The 20,928-nt window shown below is 50.8% G+C and overlaps 1 protein-coding gene across 1 annotated transcript; it reads right to left on the reverse strand.

The window, feature by feature from the left end:
- Nucleotides 1-234: 234 nt before the first annotated feature.
- On the reverse strand, nt 235-19,907 carry LOC123795848 (pancreatic lipase-related protein 2-like). Its single transcript, XM_045802841.2, has 13 exons — nt 19,835-19,907; nt 19,478-19,526; nt 16,712-16,866; nt 15,275-15,400; nt 14,155-14,289; nt 13,320-13,431; nt 11,725-11,844; nt 10,437-10,556; nt 8,048-8,166; nt 5,846-5,975; nt 3,766-3,877; nt 2,714-2,881; nt 235-358 (listed from the first exon to the last, which is right to left on the reverse strand). The coding sequence occupies exons 2-13, from the start codon at nt 19,524-19,526 to the stop codon at nt 295-297; spliced, it is 1,410 nt and encodes a 469-aa protein (XP_045658797.2). The 5' UTR covers nt 19,835-19,907; the 3' UTR covers nt 235-294.
- Between the last annotated feature and the right edge of the window lie 1,021 nt (nt 19,908-20,928).

Raw genomic sequence — 20,928 nt, forward strand, 5'->3', positions numbered from 1 at the left:
GGTGGGGAACACACGGGAGCAATGATGACCTTACCAAACAGGAGAGAAATGCATTGTCTACGGAAATATGTTCAAATAGGCCTACGATGTGTCCTGGAAGAGCGAGACGGTGGCAGGGGAGGGCGAGTGGGAGCCTTCAGGCACGACCTCTGGTCAAACCTGGCTCCAGTCCCACCAGTCATTTCTGAAATGTGACCCCAGAACATGGAGAATGTCAAATTTAACACCTCAATGTCAAATGGAAGGCATTAACATTTTTATTACGGCAAAGACACCACAGAGAGGCCCACATTTTTAACAAGGGTAAAGAGACTGTAAAACATCTTCCCGGACCGTGTCGCTGCTACAGAAAGTGTACCTGTGGAGGAAAGCATTTTCAGTATGAGACTCATTGGCTTATAGAAATGGGACCTCAGAGGAGCAAACAGCAATTCCAGCCCCTGGAATTCAGATCTCTTTGCCCGAAAGGCTCTGCCACACCAAGCAGAGTCCAGGTGATTCTTACTAAGCCAAACCACTCCAAGAACGTCCTCCTCTCCTGTGGCTCCTTAATGAGCAGGGAGCCAAGGATTTTTTTTTCCCCCAGAACCAAGAGTCTTTGATGGGCCTGCCGCTGTGGGCCTGGCAATGCGTTCCCAGGGGTACCCCAGCTGCCCGCAGGGGACTTGCCCTGTGGAGTCAAGATCATGCATGTTCCTCCTACACCGCTTCTGGGAACATAAAATGTGGCAGCCACTCTGGAAAAACAGGCTGGCAGTTCTTCCAGAAGGTAAACCTAAAGGTCTCCTACGACCTAGCGATTTTGCTCCTATATACCCAAGAGAAATGAAAACGGATGTCCACTCGGAAACTTGGATACCAGCAACCGTATTCATAAAAGCCCCAAAGTGGAGACAACCCAAATGTCCGTCACCTGTTGCACGGATACAGAAAATGTGGTCTACCTATATGATCTTGTCTGGCAATAAGCAGGCACGAATAACAAGGAATGATACGGGCTGCCCGGGGAGGAGCCGTGCAGCCATTGTGCCGTGAGAGAAGCCAGAGGCACAAGGATTACACGTTCTACGGTTCCACGGGTATGGACTGTCCAGAGCAGGAAATCTACAGGGACAGAAAATAGACTCGTGGTTGCCTAGGGCCGGGCAGAGGGATTCGGGAGATGAGCGGGTGATGGCTAACGGGTGTGAGGTTTCCTTTGGGGGGTAAGGAAATACTCTAAAATTGATTGTGGTGATGATTGTACAACTCTGAATAGTCTAGAAGTCACCAAATTACATAGTTTACACGGGTGGATTGTACGGTATGGGAATGATCTCTCAATAAAGATGCTAAAAAAAAAAGACTGGGAAGGGTTGTCACTCCTGAGGGGTGAAGCCTGGTCGGGTCGGGGCAGGTACCCAGACATGAGATGCGGGGTACTTCCGGCCTCCTCCTGCCCTGGCGGTGTCTCTGGCTCGGGGAGGATGGTTGACCCCCCAGCCCTCCCTGACTCAGGGCTCAGCTTCAGAATGCAGCTCCTCGACGAGGACTCCCTTCTGTGAGGGGATGACTTCAGTACTTGCAATATATCGTGCGTGGGCTCTGCTGTACTTGAAAACAATGACTCCACCCAACCCCCACCTCATGACTCTGAAATCCAGACCGTTCCACAATGCGTCCCCCACCAGGCCTGACAGATCTTCAGCTCCACGTCGGGCTGTGTGAGCCAGACGGGCCCCGTGGCAGGAGGACCGGACTGGCTGTCGGAAGACTTGGGTCCAAGTCTGGGCTGCGCTTTATGCTTATGCCCTGCTCTTGAGTAGACAAAGGACAGGCACAGCCAGAGTGACATCTGGTCCTTGAACAACACGCAGAGGAACTGGGACTAGGATGGTCGCCAGCCAGCGCGGTCAGACAATGCAGCTGAGCAAGGTCTAGGTGTGTTTCTGTGAACACATTTTACGGTCTGGTCTTTTTCCCTCTAGCTACCCTGTGTGGTCTTAGACAAACTACGTGACTCTCCATATCCGCTTTCCTCGTCTTAAAATGAGAGCAGTTGAGGGGATATCTAGGTTTCCTTCAGACCCTAACAGCCTGTTATTTTATGATGATCTTCTTTGAAGGTGGCCTTCCTCCTTCAGTATTTTAAATACAGTCATCTCCTCTCCCATCCCCGACCCAGTAAGATTCTGTTCCCTTGAGTGAGAAGAGAATGCCCCTGTGAGCTAGATCCCAACCCAGTTTCATGCCAGAGTCTCCAAACGAACCAGTTTACGTTAATAACTGCACCCCAACTGGAAAATAACGTAGCGATTTCCTACAAGTTCTGCCCAGGTGTTTTCCTCATTGTTTGAGAAAAAACAGTCTCACGGTTGCCTGTTTCTCCAATCTATGCCTCCTAACTAACGGATGCCTTGCTCCTGCCAAGTTGAATTTGGCGTAAGGAAAACGATGTTTGATTTTTCAAAGTAAATGAGATGGATAGATGCGGGAGTTAAGATGAATAATTGAGTAGATAACGGCTGGATGGCCGGAAGACTGGAGAGATTGCTGATGGATAAACGGATGGGTGAGCGGTTAAGCATATGGATGGAAAGGGATGGACGAATGGACGGGTAGACAGTTACATAGATGGGTAGGTGGGTGACTGGATGGATGGATGGATGGATGTGTAGATAGACCAATAGGTAAATATAGATACTAAAATGTAGGTGGAATAAGAGATACGTACTCAGTCCCATTTTCACCACTCTGTACTGTGATTTGTGAAGCCCCCAGCTTAGGCCGGAAAAGATTTATCACATGGTTGTTCCAGAGGAATTTAACCTTCTGGACTTCTCCAACGTTGAGGTCCACATCAATGTCAAGCGTATGATTTGCCTGTGGTTTGAGGGATCCTCTGAAAGCACAGACAGAATGTTATATCAGCTGGATACACGAATACATAGGATGATAGCAATCTATTGTTTCTCCAAACAGTGGCTGCTGTTGGTTTTCTGCAAACATCTTGGATGATTTCGTGTTCATCCAGGGGCTGCTAACACACACATGTATTTGTGAAGCACACATCTGCTAAAAAAGATAGGACTCTAGTTTTCTACTGTCTTAATTTGTCCTTAGGGGAAATCAAATATTTGGGGAGGCATATTAACCTTATAATTACACTACAAGACAAACCGATGCAATGTCTTTGTTTAAAGATGCATGTGGCCCAGCAGAGGTCTTCTGTTAGGATTCCCTATGGGGGATAGGAAGTTGTCAAAGGGCTTTAACTTAACATGAAAAGTATTTTGTAAAAGTTAGTACAAAAAACAGAATATAATTTTACAGCACAGTTATGCATTTATCCAACACGTGTTTCCCAAGCACCTCATTTGCCCAGCAAAAGCTAGGTGTTGAGGCTACCACCACCGCAACAAGAAGCTAGGTATGATGTGTGGGGTGGAGAGTGCCGGTGCTGGGGGGAGTTGCGACATGAACATGCCTCACCGAAGGAGAATTTCATACCCATAAAACCTAAGTCAGAAAGCAATGACTGACATTCCAAAGAAGTTAGCACATATCTGATTTTAAATAGTGGATCCCCTCTCTGGCCCTCACTCTTCTCATCTGTAAAATGGGATGACTGGATCAGATGCTAAGATTTTCCTCCAGCTCTGACATTCTAGGATTCAATGGTTCTCTATAATAGATGGCCAGATTTATTAAGCATTTTATACCCAATCTCTTATGGAATACTCTATGATGAAAAATCTGACCATTTCGCTTCACTGTCAAACTTACTTGAAAATTTCATATTGTTTTGAGTTTCCATTACTTCCATACAAAGCAATCCTGAAGTACCCGCTGGTTGTCCTTTTTCCAGCCAGCGTGACCGATACCCTGTATCTCCAACCTGTCCAAAGACATATAATCAGTTCAATGAACTCATCTTGTTGAAAAAAAAGAATCACCTCACGGAAGCATTCTTGCCCCTAGCTCTGAATCCCCAGCCTGAAATGTCAGTCGTGCCGAGGTAGAGAAACCCTAACCTAGAGCTTTCTCTGAGCATTCACACACACACAGATAAGTTTATGAAAGAATATCCAGGCTTTTTCTCCTTCCACAAATAGGATGTGCTGTTATTCTCTCCCCACCCCAGACTGATTTACCACCCTTCTCTGTCCTGTCCTGTGTTCTGGAAGGCCACCCCCACCAGAGATCTTGCTACTGGTGTTCGGTTGCGTTCAGCCGATGAAAGACTTACGCAGGAGATCGGAAGGCAGGAGGAAAGGGTGGAGGGGACCCATCTCTCATGATCCCCTGCTGCCTCCTGGCTCTAGTACCAGATGTCTGGCCCGAACTCCCCCCTCTATGGTAGCGTGTCATTCCAGGAGCCCACAGCCGCCAGATTCTGGGTGCCTCAGCAGCCCTCGTTTGTTCCTTTACCCCTGCCCACACCTCTCAAAGTAGATCCTTCAATAAAGTCTCTTCATTCGAACCACATCGATGGGTTTTCTCTCCTGTCAGGACCCTGACTGATACACGTTGTGTTGCTCTTGTATTGATAACGTGGTTTTTGGCCGTGTGCCTTTTGCTTCCTATGCTTCACAGGATTTCTCTCTTCAGTACATAGAACCATCTCCTTGCTTTTAATGGTTCAAGAGTGCTTGGTTGTTTACTAATCGGTGGGCATGAGGTTTCTCCTCACTAAACGTTTGGTATTAAAATCAATGCTGCAGCGGACGCCCTTGAGCACAACTTCTCATGCAAGCTCTGTCCTAAGGTACGTCTGAGACGCCCAGTGACTGGCTTGAGGGAATACGCACGCGAGACGTTATGGATGCTGCCAAACTGCTATCTTCCATCATGAGTATCGTGAGGATTACATGACACACTACATGTGAAAGGTGTTTCGTAAAGTGCTATACAATTTTTTAAAAATTTATAACTCTCTTGGAAAATAACGCTCCTCTATTCAGCCACCATGTAGTATTACTTGTGACAAATGAATCTTTTTTTTTTTTTAAAGATTTATTTATTTATTTATTTGACAGAGACAGCCAGCGAGAGAGGGAACACAAGCGGGGGGGTGGGAGAGGAAGAAGCAGGCTCCCAGCGGAGGAGCCTGATGTGGGGCTCGATCCCAGAACGCCGGGATTACGCCCTGAGCCAAAGGCAGACGCTTAACGACTGAGCCACCCAGGTACCCCGTGACAAATGAATCTTGATGATTTTACTACCTTGTACTTTTTTGCTGAGAAGCTGGGCAAAAGAACAACACAAACACAGTGTGTGTGTGCGTGTGTGTGCACGTGCGTGCACCCACGTGTGTGCACATACGCACGCGTGATTGTGTAGGGAAACTAGCATGACAGAAGATCACGGGCATGACCTCTTGACTTACAGTGACTTTGCCCCACGTGATCCTTTTCTTCTGTTAATGGATTCACCTTCCTGCTACTGGGGCAGATGAACATGTGACCAGCCTGGGCCAATCACTGTACCTCACTCCGTTGATCAGGATTATCGGTTAAATAATGTCCTTCATGGGGCGCCTGGGTGGCGCAGTCGTTAAGCGTCTGCCTTTGGCTCAGGGCGTGATCCCGGCGTTCTGGGATCGAGCCCCACATCAGGCTCCTCCGCTATGAGCCTGCTTCTTCCTCTCCCACTCTCCCTGCTTCTGTTCCCTCTCTCGCTGCCTGTCTCTGTCATGTCAAATAAATAAATAAAATCTTAAAAAAAAAAATTAATGTCCTTCTGTGACAGCTAAGCTGGGTGGAGTTAAGTTTCTGTCAGTTGCTAGCAAGGGTCCTGATGAATTAGGCTGGTATACCTTCCACATTATTTGCAAGGTTTTAGAATGAGTAATACGGAAACTTACGAGTGAAGTCACCACTGTCTCCTGTGTTCAGGAAAAAGGTTTGTCCCACAGCGTTGGTTTTCCCCTGAAACTGGTCAGCATAGTGCCCCATTTGGGGACATCCTTCAGCTGGACAAGGGAAACAGCCACTCTAGTGAAAGCACATAATTTGCCTGTTAGTGGTGGGTTTTGACTCACTCACTCACTCAATCGAGTGATTCATCTTCCCATCCGTCTTCCTATTTACCTACCCATGCACTCATCTATCCCCCATCCTTCCTCTCATCTATCCACCCATGCAGCTCTCTGTCCATCCGCTCTCCCAGCCCTCCACTGACATCCATGCACCCGTGCTCAGAGTCACACGCAGAACTGTATGAAGCTCTGCTGTGAACCCAAAGAAGTACCCAGAAAACCTGGAGTGTAGTTGGGTAGACAGGTCATATCCAGGAAGCAATAATGTTAAAGTATGGAAGGGAAACGCAAGACATCTTCCAGGGGGAGTAAATGGGACAAATAAGTTATGTCAAAAGAGCCGTGGAAGAGAAGGTCTGTGCCCATCACCTTCACTTTAATGTGAATGATGTCATTGATCCCTATTGCTAATCCCCAAGCAGTAGCTCATTAGTTGGGCCTGGAGGAGGTGGTTTGCTCTGTTCAGACCAGACTAACATTTTATGCTACAGTGTCCCTGGTCTTCTGTTCTTTGCTCTCACCAAATGCATCTCCCATGGTGTGCAGAGCCATTTTGCAATTTGGAAAGCACAAGACAAGTGCTGGAGGCTGGGTATATTATTATCCACGCCTCAACAATAACCAGCACCGCCAAGGCTACACAATGAATACTCGCAGACCCTGGGGATTGAACATGATGTCCTTCTGACCTTAGTTCAACCCAAGAACGTTAAGGTCGAAATTAATTATGAAAGGAAAACGTGAATATATACATATTTTCATTTTTACTTTTGAGAAGAAAATATTTTGAAACTTCAAACGTTTGCAACCCCAAAGTAGTACTTGATTCAGGTAATAAGCTCAACCTTTCACACTGGTTTATCGCCGCGGAACAATATCACCTCAGAGAACACTTAGGGGAAATGCGACTTCTACAATGGAGAAATATGGCAGATTCTAAAAATCTTAAACAAACGGTAAGTCATCAAATAATGAGACAAAGTGCCGCTAAATGAATGGCAATGCCTCTGGTTGTGACTCTGAGGATGACACACAGTGAATCACAAAGAAGTAACCAGACAAGTTCAGATTGTGGGATAGTCTACCGAGCACTTGATCTGGAGTCCACATAACTGTCAATGTCTTGGAAGACCAATGAAAGATGTCGAGCTGTTCTGGATTCAAGGAGCCTAAAAAGGGGGGGGCCTGGGTGGCTCGGGGCTCAGTCGGTTGAGCATCCGACTCTTGGTTTTTGCTCAGGGCACCATCTCAGGGTCGTCAGATTGAGACCCATGTTGGGCTCCGCACTGGGTGTGGAGCCTGCTTAAAATTCTCTCTCCCTCTCCCTCTATCCCCTCTCTGCCTGCTCATGCTCACTCTCTCTCTCAAAAAAAAAAAGAGAGAGAGAGAGAGAAATTAAAGGAGATTAAAAAAATGGAATGCAAGAAAAAAGAAGGGAAGAAAGGAAGAAAGGGAGAGAGGCAGAGAAGAGAAGAAAGGGAGGGAGGGGAGGAGGGAGAATGAAAGAAAGAAAAAGAAAGACACAGCTCTAGAGGACATTATGTGGATATTTGGAGAAGTTTAAATATGGACGCTACATTAGAAAATATTAGTATATCAATGTTAAATTTCTTGAACATTGTTCTATAGGAGAATGAACTTGTTCTCAGGAGATGAATGTATTACGAGTAAAGTTTTGAGTTCGCTTTCACATAATCTAGAAGAAAACTATCCACAGGCACACATTTAAATGTTAACCATCGGTGCATGTAGGTCATGGGCGTACAGGTATTCACGTACTCTTCTTTTGACTCATGTGTAGGTTGGGAATCTTCCAGAATAAAAAGTTGGGATCTAGGGAAGGTCCAGCAGTCAGGTGCCCTCCTGCCCACCCTGCTTCCAAGAGGAGGCTCCACAAGGCTCAGCATGTCCGGCCCCCGCTCCCATTAGTCATGAGGTCACAGCTCTGCTCTGGGCCAAGCCACAGGGACAAAACCCCCACCACCCACGGGGCCACCAGCATCTTCCCCCAGCCCTAGTGTGACCTACCTCCTGAAACTCATCGTAGGAGGCACACGGGTAACCCAGGAAGCCATCGGGGTGGAGGATGCTGCTTGAGTAATACTTGTAGCTTCTTAGGTGATTACAAGCCACAAAGTCTCGGGCTCCTAAGGAAGCAAAGGCCACAGGAACCCACAGGACGCCTTTCACTTTTGAAGCCTGAACCATTCTGACCGAGCGAGGAATCCCTTCCACATCGCACAGATGGGTGTCAGGACACAATCTGAAATGTCTGTGACTGACATTGACATAGGTAGGGGCGAGGAGGAGATCTGGGGGCTTGTTTCGTAGTGGGGGTTGGCCAGAGCGCCTCTCCTCTCCCCCCCACTGTGTCCATTTGCTCGGAAGGTCCTACTCAAGGGCCGGCAAGTGCTGGGGAGTGGCAGGTGCTAAGGAGCACATTTGTGCAATCCTCGGGGGCCGGGCATGTAATGTAAAGGAATGATGAGGGCGGCGGACCGTGCAGGGGGCAGTGAGAAATGTATATGCAGAGAGAGAGGGGGGAGAGCAATAACCTCCAGGGGGATCCCACACGACCCAGCCAGTCATTGCATGATAAAGGCCCAGATTACTTGTTCCGATTTTTCACGAGAAGCCAGCATCTTGACTTTTCCATGAAAATCTTTCCACGCTCAAATGATAGCAGTACTTTCCCACTTTTAAACGGTCCCCGTGAAGGCCAATCACACGCTGCTGTGGGTTGCGTTCTGCCTGGAGGCTGGGCCTCAGTTTGTGAGCTGGACACGCCGGACAGGCCTTTTGAGTGAAGCAGGCTTACCTGTGCCTTCGGCCCCGGGCTGAGAGCTCCTTCTTTCCTACTACCCCAGGCACAAGGTAAAAACAGCGGACGGTAGGAGGACCGTGGCCTCTGGCCGCTCGGTCACCACCTTTTGTCTACCGTCTTTTTCTTAAAACCAAAGTCTTCTTGTTTGGAAAATTGTTTTTTCACTTCTCCAGCTACTGGGTACAAAACTTCCTACGAGGGGACCCCCGGCAACAGCAGACGTAGCTGGGGGTCCCTTTGGGGGTGGGGGTCTGGTGGCTTCGTCCACTGCCCAGGGAGAAATGCACATTTTCTTTTGCGTCTGGGAAGCAGCGGTGGGGTCAGCTCCCCACAGCTCTGGGCTCTACATGCCGCCCCCACCAGCCCAGGAACTTCCTGCACAAGCTGCTTCCGTGTGCCTCACACCAACGCTCAGCACCAGACAACAGGGCCTGTTTCAAACCGAGTTGTTCCTTTCATCCGAAATCGCTGCCCTGGGATCCCATCCTGCAGGGGCAAGTGGCTTTCACGGCTCCTCTGCTCAGCCTGGGGAACTCGGAGCTCCACACGCACTCATGCTGGACTCCAGTGTTCATGGGCTTCTTCACTCTAAATGGCCTTTTTAGTTAAAGCTGGGCTCCCATTGTGTGGCCGCCTCGGCACTTCTGGGAGGGGGCAGCCCTCACCGTGACGCTGGTCGTCTCCCAGGCAGTCACCTGGTGCGGAGCCCAGAGGAGGTCAAAGCACCAGGCACGGTCAGCGGGTATCGCCCTTGGCTTTGGCCACCCTCCTCTTTAACATCAACATATGCAAAGAAAAATGCCACCCGAGGTCACTGAGCCCCGTGTAACGGACTGCGCCGGGCGCTTGCTTTGGGCCAGACCCTGGGGTGGCTGGGAGGCCCCTTGACTTTGGGGAACTCCCAGCTCGGATAAATAAATCCTAAAATGAAATGATCACAGACTCAAAGCCTCCACTCAGAGGGAGGACAGTGAAGCCCGGTCTCAGGCAAGGTCAGAACAAGGCAGCGAACTCAGATGATACTTTAGGTCACCTCCTATTAGGGGCACTGAGCCCGCCCTCTCAGATGAACAGAAGCCCACACAAGGCTCGTCCCCCAGAGCCCAGGCCTCCTGCTCCCAGCATGCTCTCCCTAAACCTGCAGAGCACGTCCTTCCTTTGTCTTCCTACCGGCTCAGCTCCTTTCTCTGACTAGAACCTGACCACAGCAAACGGCAAGAAAGTCTAAGCCGCTCAGATCTTTGCTTACACCCAGCAAGCAGTCCTTCAAGGAACAGGTATGGAGGATGGAGGGCCAAAGCCCGAGCTAGGTCTTTGCCAGGGAGCTGGTCCCCTCCTGCCTCAGCATCCTGACAAGGGGGAGATGGTGCAGGAAGGGACACGAGGTTGGGGCTCTGCAGCCAGAAGCTGGGCTTCAATCTAGGGTAGCCTTGGGCAAGTTTTATAACTGTACTGACCCAGTTTCCTTGTCTGTACAATGAGGCTGATCAGAGTAAAGACCTCCCGACGTCGTTGCGGAAATGCCTGGCACAGAGCACGTGCTGTTTCTCCCCAGGTGGAGCAGCAGTGATCTTGCTTCTCTAACTTACGTACCAGACCATATGCCATCCAGGTCAATGATGGTTGAAAGGCCATTTTTCTGACATCCGGCCATGTGCTTGCCCCCATTTGGATAGAAATCCAGATGGCCCACCTTCTGGCTCATTCCCAAACCTGAAATATTATAAGCAGAGGGGAGCAGGGAGTGAGTGGTCCCAACGTTAAGTTGTGGCCAAAGACAGTATTCAGCTCCTCCCAAACACAGTGACAACTTTCTTGTCAAATTCTCTCCTCGGCCTAGCCACGCTGTCTGTGGCTCTGCAGAAAGTGCTCAGAAAGGGGGACTTGGCAAGACAAGAAGGGAGGAGAGCACACGGGAGAGAGATGGGGGGAGGTGGGTTCTGGGTGAGCATGCACACAGGTGTATTTGTATGTATATGTGTGTCTGTCTGTCTGTCTTGGAGAGACCCTGAGCAGTACTGTCATGCCCTGACACCACTATGTACCAGTGGATACATTTCAGGACTGGTGCAATTTTTATTACTGTATTCATTTAAAAAACGTTGACTTCTGTTATATTGTTATACTGAGACCACATTCCATTATGTTGCTATATTGAGAGCCCAGCACAACGGTCAGAGTTTTGGTTTTTGAAGCGTACAGACCTGTGATCACAACCGGGTTCTACTTATAGACTTTGTCATGCTGGGCGATTACTTGACCTTGTCGAGCCTCAGTTCCCTCGGCAGTGACATCGTAACAGTAATACCCACTTTTTAGCGTGGTTACGATTAATGAGCTAATGTGTTCAAAGTGTTCAAAGCAGCACATGGTAAACACTCAATAAGTGACATAATTTTCATTAAAAACATACTTTCACTGGCATGTTTCATGAGTGGTTGTATAAGAAAATAATGAAAAAAGAACACTGACTTTGGAAGAACAAGATAAAAGGATATATTTCATCTCCAACAAAACAAACTGTAACCATAGCTTTGACAAAAGAAGTAAAAAAAAAAATCAAAAATCAACTTTTGCATTTTGTAAGTACAGGTCAAACATCAATAAGAACTTTATCTGTCCCTCTGGATGTTGACAGATGGGAAGGACTAAAGGTTCGAAGACTGGTGACAGCCTTCCAGGCTGTAGAAGTTGCTGGTTCTACCTGGGCCTGCAGGCCGATCCCACTGGCACTGTCCTGGCTGTTTATCTGTGGCTGGTGCCCGAGGTTTTCCTGTGGTTAGCCTTTTTGAATATCACCCTTGCAGTACACGTGTGGGGTGCACCTGGACCCACTCCCATCAGTCCCAGCTGGTCACCGGGCGGTGCAGGGGGAGCTCACCCAGGAAAGGGATGAAGGGAGCAGAATCCGTGTGAATCACATCCACAAACATGGCATCGGATGGGTCCAGCCGGACTTCCTCAGGCGTGCCCTGGAAGCATGGCTGTGCGGGGTCCAGTCCTGAAATGGGGGAGGTGGGTAGTTAGGCCACACTCTAAGACAAACCAGGATCTAAACCTTCTGCCCACGAAATCCATGGGATTCCCGGGCCAAGAGTCCCAGACCCCAGCAGCCTTGATGTGGGGAATTTGGTTTGTCACTCCCGGTCAGCTTAGGAGAAAGAAGTTGAGACAGAAAGGCTAAAAGTGGGGTCACTGACTCTCAAGAAGTCCCCAGTGCCTGATTCCAAGCAGGATGTAGGGGGCCCCCTTACCCCCTCATCGCCTTGGTCCTTTTTACCCTCACCCGTTACTACTTGGCCACAGCTCTCCAAGGCTGCAAGCTCCCTGGCCTTGCCCAGTTCCACCCAGTCCCCAGTCCCCTGTCCCCGAGCCCCACACTGTCTGGTCCTCTGTGGCTGCTTACGCCACCCCCAGCCCACTGCTCACTTGCCCACATCCTCCCCTAATAAATCTGTTCTCTCCAAGACCGGGCTCAAACACCACCTCCTCAGAGAAAGCTTAGCCTCTCCTTGCTAAGCGCACGCCACCCACATTGTATAGGATAATTTCGTGTTTAATTAATTTGGCTCTAATTTACTTGCCTACTTAATTGTCTGCCTCCTGGACTAGACCGTGGGTCTCCTGAAGGGGGCTGTGCCCATTTCATCTTTGAAGAGAGGCAGAGGGCAGAACCCACAGGGCACCCAGGCACTCATATTTAGCCTTGGTTTTCTGCTCAAGGTCAAACACCTGTCCTCTCTGAGCTTCAGTTTCCTTGTCCGGATCGTGGGGATACCAACCACCTCTCTCACAGCGTTATTGTGAAACCCCCATGAAAAGATGGAAGAGAAAGGACCTTGCAAACTGAGAACGTCTACAGAAACATGAACTCTAATCCCCTTATCCCCCACTCGGTGCCAGCACAGCGCCCTGAGCACAGGAGACATTTGTTACATGGTGACTTGAATTGTTTGCCAAAGCCTCATGCTGATTTGCCTGTACAAAGTAAATAGCTGTCCATGTCTGTCTTGTGTGCGTTCATTTTGCCAAGTGACTCATTCATTTATTCAGTATTTACTGAGCACCTCCGATGTGGCAGGTCTCAGGTGGCCACTTGCCATTATCTGCCTGTGCGTGGCACAGCATATGTATTTGTGGAAGTGATGAATCAATTTTTTTAAAAATCCATTATATTATTATTATTATTATTACTTTTGCTATAATAACCCTGAAGTCAGGCGCGTTAATATGCTAGTTATATTTTTCTTAAAAAAAATAAATGCATTTTTATTTACAGTCAGGTATTTTCTAATGAAGACACGTGAAAACACGGACAGTGGGGGCTCCACCTACAGCCTGCTCCCGCGGGGCCTGCGGGCGCGCGCGGCCGGGTCTCCCGCGTGGGGCGCGCTCCCGTCTCGCCCCTGTCTCGCCCCCCCCACCCCCCGTCTCGCCCCCGCCGCCCGCACCCGGTCGGGGCCGCGCGCTGCGCACCTGTGATCCTGCCCACGTGGCCGCCCAGCCTCCTGCCCGCCTCGCCCGCCACGTGCGCGCCCAGGCTGTGGCCGATGATGTGCACGTCCTCCGGGCTGTAGCCCAGCTCGGTCTGCGGACGGGTGGCGCGTCAGGTCCCGCTGGCGGTGGGGAGGCGCGCGGGCGCGGGGCGCGGGGATGGGGACGGGACCCGGGCTGGAAACTCGAGAGGAGCCACCCCCGGGCTCCAGGGCGCCGCCCAGGACGGCGCGGCCCGGCCCCCCTCCCCCGCCGCAGTCTCCGTGGCCCGCGGGCCGGCTTGTGCGCGGGGCAACAGTGCTGACCAGCGGCCACCGAGTCAACTGCAGGCTGCCCCCTGCCACCCACACCCCGCAGCGCGGGGCCACCTCCCCTGGTCCCTGGCAGGGGTGGGGCCTGTCTGGGAGAGCGTGGGTCGTGGGCTTGGCTCTGGGATTCTCCAGAATAGACCTCCCAGAAGGCCGTAAGGGGTCGTCCCCCCTGCGCTGAGAATGAAGACTCATCTGGGCTGGGAGCAGCCGGGCTGCCCAGCGTGTTCTGGAATTCCCAGAATAGCCTACAGGGAAGGCTTTCTTTCAAAAGGGGACACTGAGGTTCAAAGAGGCTAGTTTGCCTCGGGCCCCATAAATAGGAGTCTTCGGGCAATCCAGGAGGGAGGAAAGGTAAAACTTCATCTTAGAAAAGGCCCTCCTTGGGCTTCCAGGCCCCGCCCCAGCCCAGGGGTCTTTAGGCTGCCTCTTAGGTACAAGGGAGGAGGTGCTTGCATGCCCCCCTCTCTGCCCGCTACCCACAGGATGTGGCCCAGGCAGGGTTTTACCAACAGATTTTGTATGAAGAAAGCTATCTCTGCTCCCACCACGCGAGTGTTCTGGACGGCTTGGGAATATAGTGTCCTTGCCCCACATTTCCAGTCCACACAGATGCAGTTCACCTTCTCCACTTCAAACAGTTTCTGGGAAAGACAAGCAAGGGGGAGAAACCAATTTATCAACAGCCACAAGTTGTACACTCCAGAGATAGGCGTTCACACCTGTCAAGCACCTGGTTGTGCCAGAGCTCTAATATTCCTTGCACTTGTCCACACTTCTACCACACCACTGTTGATTGGGTGTGTTTATCCCCACTTAACAGATGTGGAAACTGAGGCCTGGAATGGATTAAATGACATGTCTAAGGTCTCACAGATACTTAGTGACACAGCCAGATCAAAAAGATCACTTACTAGAGGGGTTAGCAGACGATTAGGGGAGGGCCAAAATCCACCTGCTGTTATAGATGGAGTTTTATTGGCACTTAGCCACACCCATTTGTTTACTTAGTGTTTATCTCTACTTCCGGGCGAAAACAGAGTTGAGTCGAAACCATATGACCCAAATTGAACGCAAATGCTGAAGTATCTGCTACCTGGTTCTCTACAGGAAGTTTGTGGACCCCTACACTAGATGCTTGAAACCCTGGGTCGTGTTGCATTTATGTGCCCAACAATACACTAGGTGTTCTAGCCTGACCCTGGCTCCTGATTTGGACAATGCAGTTACAGAACATTCCCATCAGCACAGAATGTTCTATTGGGTAGCAAAGCTCTACAAGGTAAATTTAAGTGCTTTCCTGCCACCCAGAGTTTTTACATAAAGCATCAAAGACAAATGTCAGGTAATTTGCTGTAGTCTCCACCTCTGGGACTTTCTGATTGGACTCTGGTTCTTTTCAGGCTCAAGAGGAGCTGGTTGGTCAGAAGTTTTTGGGTTGGGAGAACTTGACAATGGATGCCCTGGGAACCCAGGCTGTCCTTGGTGGTTTGGGGAAGGACAGTTCTTTCCCTGAATGTTTCCTTTCCCGGTCTCAGGGACACTGGGGCTGCCGGGTTTGCATCTGGGTGCTGGGTGCTGATCTCCGTCTGGAGTGGCTAGGTGTGGGGTGAGGGGGAGGACCCCTACCTTGCACATGTCGGAAAGCCAACTCTCTTCCCCATTGTCAATGAAGCCGTGGATAATGAAGCGTGTCTTGCGGTCCAGTTGGAAGTTGGAAGCCTCGACCGTGGATAGATCAGTGGCAGTGATCAGCTGGTTTAATTACAAAAAAGTGCTAGGCAAATGTCTGAAGAAGGATCTCGAAGTAAAAACAGCACCACAGCCACGTCCAAGCAGACTCCCAGCTGGGAGCTGGGGGCGGGGGTGTTGGTCCCCTAGAACTCCACAGTGGGTGATCTCAGGGACCTATAGATAGACACCAGTTGTCTGAACTCTCTCAGCGACTGGAGCTGGGAGTTGCTTGGATTCTAAGCAAGTCCTTCCTGGTCACTTCTGACCACCTGCAGGAAGCCTGTCCTGCTGCCACCTAGCAGGTCTTCTGGGAACTGCAGGGTGTTTCCTGGGTCCAGAACTTTTGTCTCTCTTTTTTTTTTAATGATTTATTATATTATGTTAGTCACCATACAGTACATCCCCGGTTTCCGATGTAAAGCTCGATGATTCATTAGTTGCGTATAACACCCAGTGCACCATGCAATACGTGCCCTCCTTACTACCCATCACCGGTCTATTCCATTCCCCCACCCCCTCCCCTCTGAGGCCCTCAGTTTGTTTCTCAGAGTCCATAGTCTCTCATGTTTCATTCCCCCTTCTAAGTATCGCCTCTTCCCATCTGTCCTCTAGCTTCTCAGGAAGGACTTATACTTCCCCACTGCACCCCATTGAGGGGATTCTGAAGACAGACCCTCCCAGGGAACGCCAGGGCAGGGCTTCTCCATAAATGCCATTCATACTTTCCCAGGAACAAGCTACTGCTCCTGGGAGGCTTCTGAAGTTCTGTGCATGTGTGGATATGTGTGTGGATGTGTGTGTGTGGCTGTGTGTGGCTGTGTGTGTGGCTGTGTGTGTGTGTGTCTGTGTGTGTGTGACTGTGTGTGTGTGAATGTGTGTGTGGATGTGTGTGGATGTGTGTGTGGCTGTGTGTGTGGATGTGTGTGTGGATGTGTGTGTGGCTGTGTGTGTGTGGCTGTGTGTGTGGCTGTGTGTGTGGATGTGTGTGTGGCTGTGTGTGTGGATGTGTGTGACTGTGTGTGTGGATGTGTGTGTGTGGCTGTGTGTGTGTGGATGTGTGTGTGGATGTGTGTGTGGATGTGTGTGTGTGGATGTGTGTGTGGATGTGTGTGTGGATGTGTTCATTTCTGGGTTGGGTGTCCCTAGGTTTCATTAGCTCTGCAGAGCGGTCTGTGATCCTGAGAGCTAAATTGGCTCTAGGTCTAACACTGGTGAGGAAGCTTCATCTGGAAAGTTCCAAGGCAGCGCATTTTTTCCTTAGACAACCATGTGAGGGCTCCAGCGTGGGCACCCAAATCCACCAACCGTCCAGTGTTTTCACCCCACTCTTACTTGGAAGTTGTTCGGATTTTCATTTGTGTACAGGAGAAAGCGGGTGTCGATGTTCTTGGGATCCCAGGGAAATAACTTCAAAGGCCGCTGAAGGGTCCCGCACCATGGCTTTTCATCGGAAAAGCAGCCAAGATGTCCATAACAGATCTCCTTTCCTGGGGCAGGAAGAGCCACGAACAGGGCACTTGTGAGGTTCTGGAAAGGAGCACTGTATTCTCAGCTACACAAGAGGATTCTTCAGGACGAGCCCAGGGCTGGCTCTGGCCAAAGCTGGTCTTTACCTTTGCCAGACATTGTTCCCCACACTTCCGTGGTGATTGGAATCACCTGGGGGCTGGGAGGGACGATGTGTGTCACATCTACACAATCCCAGGCCCCTCCCTCAGAGATTCTGATTGACCTCACTCCCAAGGATGGGGTGCTGGGAATAGCATGTCTAATGCTGTTTAACCCCAATCATCTGGCCAGTCGGGGAACCACGGAGAATTCTTGGGACCCTTCTGCCTTAAAACTACTTCTCCCAGGAAACTCCCAGATGGGCTTGCACATATATTCATCAAGCCTCAGGTAATTACCCAAGTGTGAAATCTTGGTTCCCCTTGACCTCTCCGTTACACCCGCCACCAGCCGTGCTGTCACAGTAGGCATTCGTGGGTATTTGTCCAATTCACATAACTTCATGTCATCCTGTTACATACATTCTTGCGCCAGACTATTCTTTACCATTTCAGGTTTTCCCTGTTGTTCTTCAAAGGTGAATTTTTAAAGAACAGGGATGATTTGTTGTTGCATCATACTGTATGCAGTAGGGGCTCAATCCATGCAACTGGTGACGCAAATAACCATAAATGCCGGTCCTTCCTCTGCCTACAACACGCGCATTTCTGCACGAAATTGTCGCTGAGGGGGACATAATCAAATACAGAAGATGACGGTGGGTCTCTGCCTTCGGCTTCCTCAGCTCCTAAACAGGTGGTGCCAAATGTTGGCCGTTCATTCAAAAACTGGTGATGGTTAAAACTTGTCTACTTTGCATCAGATACCATGCTAGTAGCCCTTTACTAATATTATCCCATTTAAGGCTCAAAACAGCCCCGTGAGTAAGGAGCTTGTATTATTACACCCATTTTACAGATGAGGAAACTAAGGCAGAGAGCCAGAGTAAGCTACCCCAGGTGATGGCCAGCGGTGGAGCCAGGATTTGAACCTGCAAAGTTTAACTGGGAATACCGCTAGGTGCTGGGGAGATGCAGGGACAGATCGGGTTCAAACCCTGCCCTGAGAGAGAGAGGAAATCTAACAGGGAAGGAGCCATGAAGGAGTGGAATTCGCTCTGGGAAGCGGGGGACTAAAGTAACACTTGCCCCAGGTGGCAAATGCAGGGGCCTGGGGGTCAGTTTAAGATACCTGGGCTGTTGGGGGAGAGGGGGAAGTGCTGGAGGGCGTCGAGCCAGTGAGTCGTGTGGGGGCCCTGCTTCAGTGTAGTCGGCTCAGAGGAGGAGGAGCCTGGGAGAGGCAGGGGTGTGGGGTGAGGCAGTGCGGGGGCAGGGAGCCTGGGGAGGTCCCAGGCATCCTAACCTCCAATGACAGTGGAAATTAAGGCAAAGGTGGGGACATGGGGGTAGGAGGTGATGTCTGAGCCTGGTTTGGGACAAGTGAGTTCGAGGCATGGTGGGAAGCCCTGGAACTCAGGAGGGTGGGGGGCCAGAGGCTAAGCAAGTGGGAAGCCCCACAGCAGAGAAAGAAAGGGAGGGTGCCTGGGAGTGACTTCTGGGGGCCTCTGACCAGTGACTTCTGACCAAGTCTGGGGCAGGAGGAGACAGATGACCAGCAAAGAAGACCAGAGGGGCCAGAGAGGCCTGAGATGCTGCCACATCCCCCCCACCACACCCCCCGACTCTGCTCTCGGGAGCCAGGTCCCGCTCCACGGCTGGGATGGGAGGGAAGGCCCAGAGGGGGCTGGGGACAAGCCAAGGAGACGAGGGGGAGGAGTGTGGATGCAGAAGAAAGCCTCAGTAGGGAGCTGGGGAGACCACGTCTGCTCTTGTGGGAAGCATGCTTCGGCAGGGTTTGGGGGGCCAAGCCAGGCAGTGAGGGGTTCTGCCTGATGGGAGGAAGTGGGGCAGAGAGGCAGAGAGGCCTCAGAGCGCACCCGTGTGGTACACCTCTGTGGACGTGGGGGTGATGGGAATAAGCAGGCTGGAGTCTCCAGGGGGCTGTGGTGGCAAGGGGGGTTCTTTCTGTTTGAAGACAAGTAGACGTCGGTATCTGTATCTGAATCTGGGCAGTGGCCAGAGGAGAGGGACTGCTCAGAGCTGGGGAGACAGAGACCCTGTGAGGAGAGAGAGCGGGGGCCGTGGGCGGGAGGGTGGGCTCATTGGTTAGGCCTGTCTCATAATGTCATCTCTGTGACGTCAGTCTGCGGACATGCACTTGTCCACTGGAGGGACTGAGGGTGTGGGGGGGCCTGCAAAACCGCCTCCCCCTCCCCCTGCCCCAGCTGCTGCACCCCTGCCACCTGCCTCACCGTCCCTAGAGCCTTTGCAGGAGGCCCAGGACGGAGCAGGATTACCCAGGATCATCTGTGTCGAGCACGTCGCCACAGAGCCGACACTCCCTGAATGACGGCGATGGTTGTTCTTGAGCTAATGACCATGCTGTTACTCGTGGTGGTCATTGTGACGATGATGTCTCTAGCGGCCTCACCCAAAGGCCAACCCAGGCACCGTCCCTTTCTCCCCAAAGGGATGGTAACAGCATCCTCACCTCTGACTGAGGCCAGCAGGAGAAGGCCGACGGTCCAAGAAGGCAGCATCTACGTGGATGAAAACATAGCCACACCGACACCCCCGGGCACGGCTACGAAGTTGGTGGTGGCCGAGCCCACGCTGGGCTGGAGGCCCTGGAGCGCACAGTGTGTGGAACCGGAGTCCAGCACCTGGGCCCCCTGGGGCTCCCCCTGAGGCTGAGGCCTAACCCCCCCACAACACACATGGCATCGGGCAGCACTGCTCCAAGACCCCCAGTGTCTGGTCTCCCCACTGCAGTGGCTTCCCCCCATCGGGGCCGTGTCCCTCTGGCAGCCGCAGCCCCGCCAAGCTCCCCCCAGGGGCCGTGACTTACTGTGCAGGGCCAGAGCCTCCTCTCACAGTCCGGCGGGTTGCCTGTGGCTTTTATACCCAGCCCTCTCCTTTGGACTCCTGGGAGGAGAGGAAGGGACGGCTCCATAGGGCTGTGCACCTGCGTGCTTCGAACCTAGGTTATCACAAACACGCAACACATCAACACATGCCGCCAGCTCAGCCATAGGACCGAGAAGCTCCAAAAAGGATATGACCTCAGCTCAACTCCGGCTTGATTTAGAAACAAACACAGTCTATTTTAAGACCGTGTCGGAGCTGTATGGGCTGTACTTCGACCTGGAGATAAGAAGGTCACTTCACTGCTGAGAGGAGGACCTGGGTGAACAGCCAGGTGCCACCCTGCCATTTTGTTTTTAAATTGACGTGTAATTAGATAAACCACAGTGCATAAATCTTAAGTTTAAAGTACAGCGTAATGAGCTTTGACGGATGTGTATTTCTATGTCAATGCCCCGGATCAACATATAAGATGTTCCCAGCAGCCAGAAGTTTCTCTCATGATATTTTAGCATCATGCCCACACTAGTGCTTTGATTTCTATCACCGTGGAATAGGTTGATCTCTTCTAGAATTTGCTTATAAATAGAACTATACAGTGTGTGGGTCTTGCTTCTTTCCCACAACCCATTTTGGGATTCATCCATGGCGTTACATGTGTAAATAATTGGTTAGCTACTTTAATTGGTTACTTCATTACTTTTAATTACTTTATATTAGCTCTTTATTACTGTGTCATATTAATTTATTCCTACGTGAATATATCACAGTTGGGTTATCCATTCTTTCATTGGTGGACATGTGGGTTCTCTCTAGTTTGGGACTATGATGAATGATGTTGCTAGGGACATTCTAGTCTGGATCCAGTTTTTAGGTAGACACATATACTCATTTCTCCCAGGCTTTTACCCAGGAGTAGAACTGCCTGGTCCTGTGCTGTGTGTATTCTTAGCTCTAGGAGATGCTGCCAAACACTCCCCAAAGTCACTGCACCCACAAAGTCCCACTGGCAGTTGGGTGAGAGTTCTAGTTATGGCACATTCCACTCTTGCCCTTGGACCAATCCCACAAGCACTG

Source organism: Ursus americanus, chromosome 6 (assembly GCF_024610735.1).
Source record: "Ursus americanus isolate L20-20 chromosome 6, mUrsAme1.1.p, whole genome shotgun sequence".
NCBI classification, from domain to species: domain Eukaryota; kingdom Metazoa; phylum Chordata; class Mammalia; order Carnivora; family Ursidae; genus Ursus; species Ursus americanus.